The 2,998-nt window shown below is 35.5% G+C and overlaps 1 protein-coding gene across 1 annotated transcript in view; it reads right to left on the minus strand.

Annotated features, from left to right (window-relative positions):
• The window catches only part of LOC109826127 (centromere-associated protein E), a 5,671-nt gene continuing 3,048 nt past the window's right edge, over window positions 376-2,998 (minus strand). The window contains exon 5 of the mRNA XM_020393104.1: window positions 376-767. Coding sequence (XP_020248693.1) covers window positions 648-767 — 120 coding nt within the window. The 3' untranslated portion in view covers window positions 376-647. The remainder of the gene's footprint in view (window positions 768-2,998) is intronic.

Below are 2,998 nucleotides of genomic sequence, written 5' to 3' on the forward strand. Positions count from 1 at the left end.
TTGACCAAGCTAACTCGATTTGACAACGTTTTGAGTGATCCAACAGTTTTCGACCAAAGAAAACAAATAAAACTCCATGTAAAAGTCATTTTTGCGATGGAGATGTCGATGGTTTGGTTTTACCTCAAGAACTAGGATGCTATTTGAATATACTTGACAAACAACTCCCAATCTAATAAAATCATTTGTGCATAACTCATTTTGTACAGATAAAATTGTCATAAAATTAGTAGTCAGGTTATTTTTCCCTTGTGTATACAAAACCAGACAAAGAAAGGACTACAGTTGTGCTGTCCAGACCCAACTTCACAACTATTAAAGGATCTCTCAGCGCCAATCAGTACTCTGTTTACAGGTTTTCTGTAAGTTGTTTAGTGGAAGGAAGAGGAAGGAATTGTTGATAAAATTCCAAATAATTTTGTAACAAAAAAGTACATAATGTGGCTTATGACATACAGCGCCTATACACTAGAATGACAGTATGAAGATAGTTGCCGTGCTTATACACTACAATGACAGTGTCGCCTTTAGCTGAAAGGATATTTAGTGAGTTAATTATACATAAATTACAGAGCTTAGCACCGGTAAGCAATAATGAGACAATAAGACGTATAGATACAACAAATAATACAGCTGATGGTTATACATTACAGTACTAGAGGAGGAGAGTTCTTCAGCTTTGGAACCTTAAAATTTGAGTGAAACAATGGTGGCCTTTCCATTGATGCAGAGGCTGCTGTTCTCCTGCTCGAACACCGCACAAGCGCCTGGAGGAAATTAAGATAAAGAAAGTTAGTATAGATTGTTTTGACCATAACAATGAAAATACACACTCATAAACCTAGCAGCACAAATTATACTAGATATAACATAACTGCTGCGTCTTTAATGCAGAAATGAAAGAGCAAGCATCTAGCACATTTTTAAGGCATAAAAATATACTTGTTTCCCACTAAATAGCATAGATCAAAACTTAAAAAAGAACTATTAAAATTGTGATCAACTGAGATTAAAAGACCAATGCGGTATTAACCTTAGCGTTTTTATGGTTTCTTCCTTTCCTCTGGTCAAGGTTACAAGCAGGACTTATCTGCCTGTAAGGGATAAAAGTGAAGCTACAAGCGAAATGTAAACTATTTCCAGCATATAATCTAATATGTACAGCCTGATATTATTTACTACCTAAATTATTTATATTTATTCCCATTGCCGGTTTAGTATTGAAGTTGACAAGAACATATATTAACACGTCGGTCACCGATTATCAACAATTGATATCAGAACCGATTATTCCTCAACAAATGGTACCAGAGCCAATTGTGTCAACGAAATCACAGATCCAAATGCTGGGAAATAGTAAGAACGTAAATTATATAGATTTCTTCCCATTGCCGGTTTAATATTGAAGTTGACAAGAACATATTTTAGCGCGTTGGTCACCGATTATCAACAATTGGTATAAAAGCCGGTTATTCCTCAACAAATGGTATCGGAGCTAATTGTGTCAACGAAATCACAGGCCAAAATGCTTGGAAATAGTAGGAACGTAGGTTGTACGCACATCATAAATACATAGCACATACATGCTTGGTGTGTACTACGCCTAAAACAAATGTTGGTTGAAGCACGCCATGTGCTTTTGAACAAGGGTCTGGCAGTCTGGGGTCAGCCCAGGTCACTAAAAGCAAACCTTTCTTATTGCATCCTGAACTCATGCAATCTGAAGTTATAACTGTATCCTTTTTCGTAAAGAGCCAGATCAATATATTGTACACCAAGAAGTGACATGCATAGGCATTGAGAAGGTAGAAGGTATCTATATCCATAGTTCTGGATGCTTTTGCATTTTTCTCTAGTCTTATATCATGGTCCCAATTAACAATTAAAAGATCTCTCTTCCTTACCATCAATCTGTTTTATCTTCTTTAAACTCGAGTTATTATCAGTTTTCACTTTTCACAAACATCACTGCTATTCTTGACGTCAAACTCCAAATTATTGTCCCATTATAGACTTCAGGCTCCTTTTCGCAACAAACTCACTGTCATCACTCATCAGTCACTCTCAAAGTATAAACGAGTTGGAAAATATTAGCACTCATCAACCATTGAAGAAATATCTATGTAACAATACTGATAAATATTCAAACAAACTCAACCTAGTCCAGCTCTATCAGGCTGGGCTTAGGTTGGAGAAATGTCATACAAGGTCAGCTCAGGTCTACTTTGGATTAGAGGATATGGGAACACTCCCAGTTAGGATTAAACAACAACATCCAATCCAACCTGCCACAATAAATCCATAACTAGCTAGTTAGCACTTAGCAGCAAGCAGCCATGCACACATATAAGCAAGCAAGCCAGTAGTGCATGCCCAAACAACAGTATGTGTGTATAACATATAATATTACTTGTCATATATAAATGTGATATTACTCTCTTTCTACACAGTACGGTGATAAAATTATGTACAAATAGACCCAATAATTGATGCAGATCATAAATGACTAACATAAGTTCATAAACTGTATTATGTTTATTTAAAAGTGAATCATATATGACACTATTTAGCAGTTGGAGAGGAATAAATCCCAACTGAAAGGGGTAGTTGATATGAAGAATTTTAGTCAGTCAATGATTGCAAAAGCACTGAAACTCCTGTCACAAAGAGAAAAAGAACACGCTGAATGGCTAATATGTCATTATAAGATTTTGAAAATTTTACATTCGATAATCTTTCAGAGGAATTTGCCTTCAAATAGATAGTATGTATAGTGATGGATATACTCGAACTTCCCCGCTGTAGAATGTATCATTAAGAAAATTTAATGTTATTTGCGTATTCTGTGAATATCAGAAAGTAAATTATATTAAGAATACTTTATTAAACTTATTCTCACTATAGAAGCCTAACAGCCATAATGCTCAGGGCAGGCTTACAAAACCACGCTGAACTTTGGGAGGTTCACACAAAACTTCCCTAAACCTTTTCCTCACTA

Source organism: Asparagus officinalis, chromosome 10 (genome assembly GCF_001876935.1).
Source record: "Asparagus officinalis chromosome 10, Aspof.V1, whole genome shotgun sequence".
Taxonomy (NCBI): Eukaryota; Viridiplantae; Streptophyta; class Magnoliopsida; order Asparagales; family Asparagaceae; genus Asparagus; species Asparagus officinalis.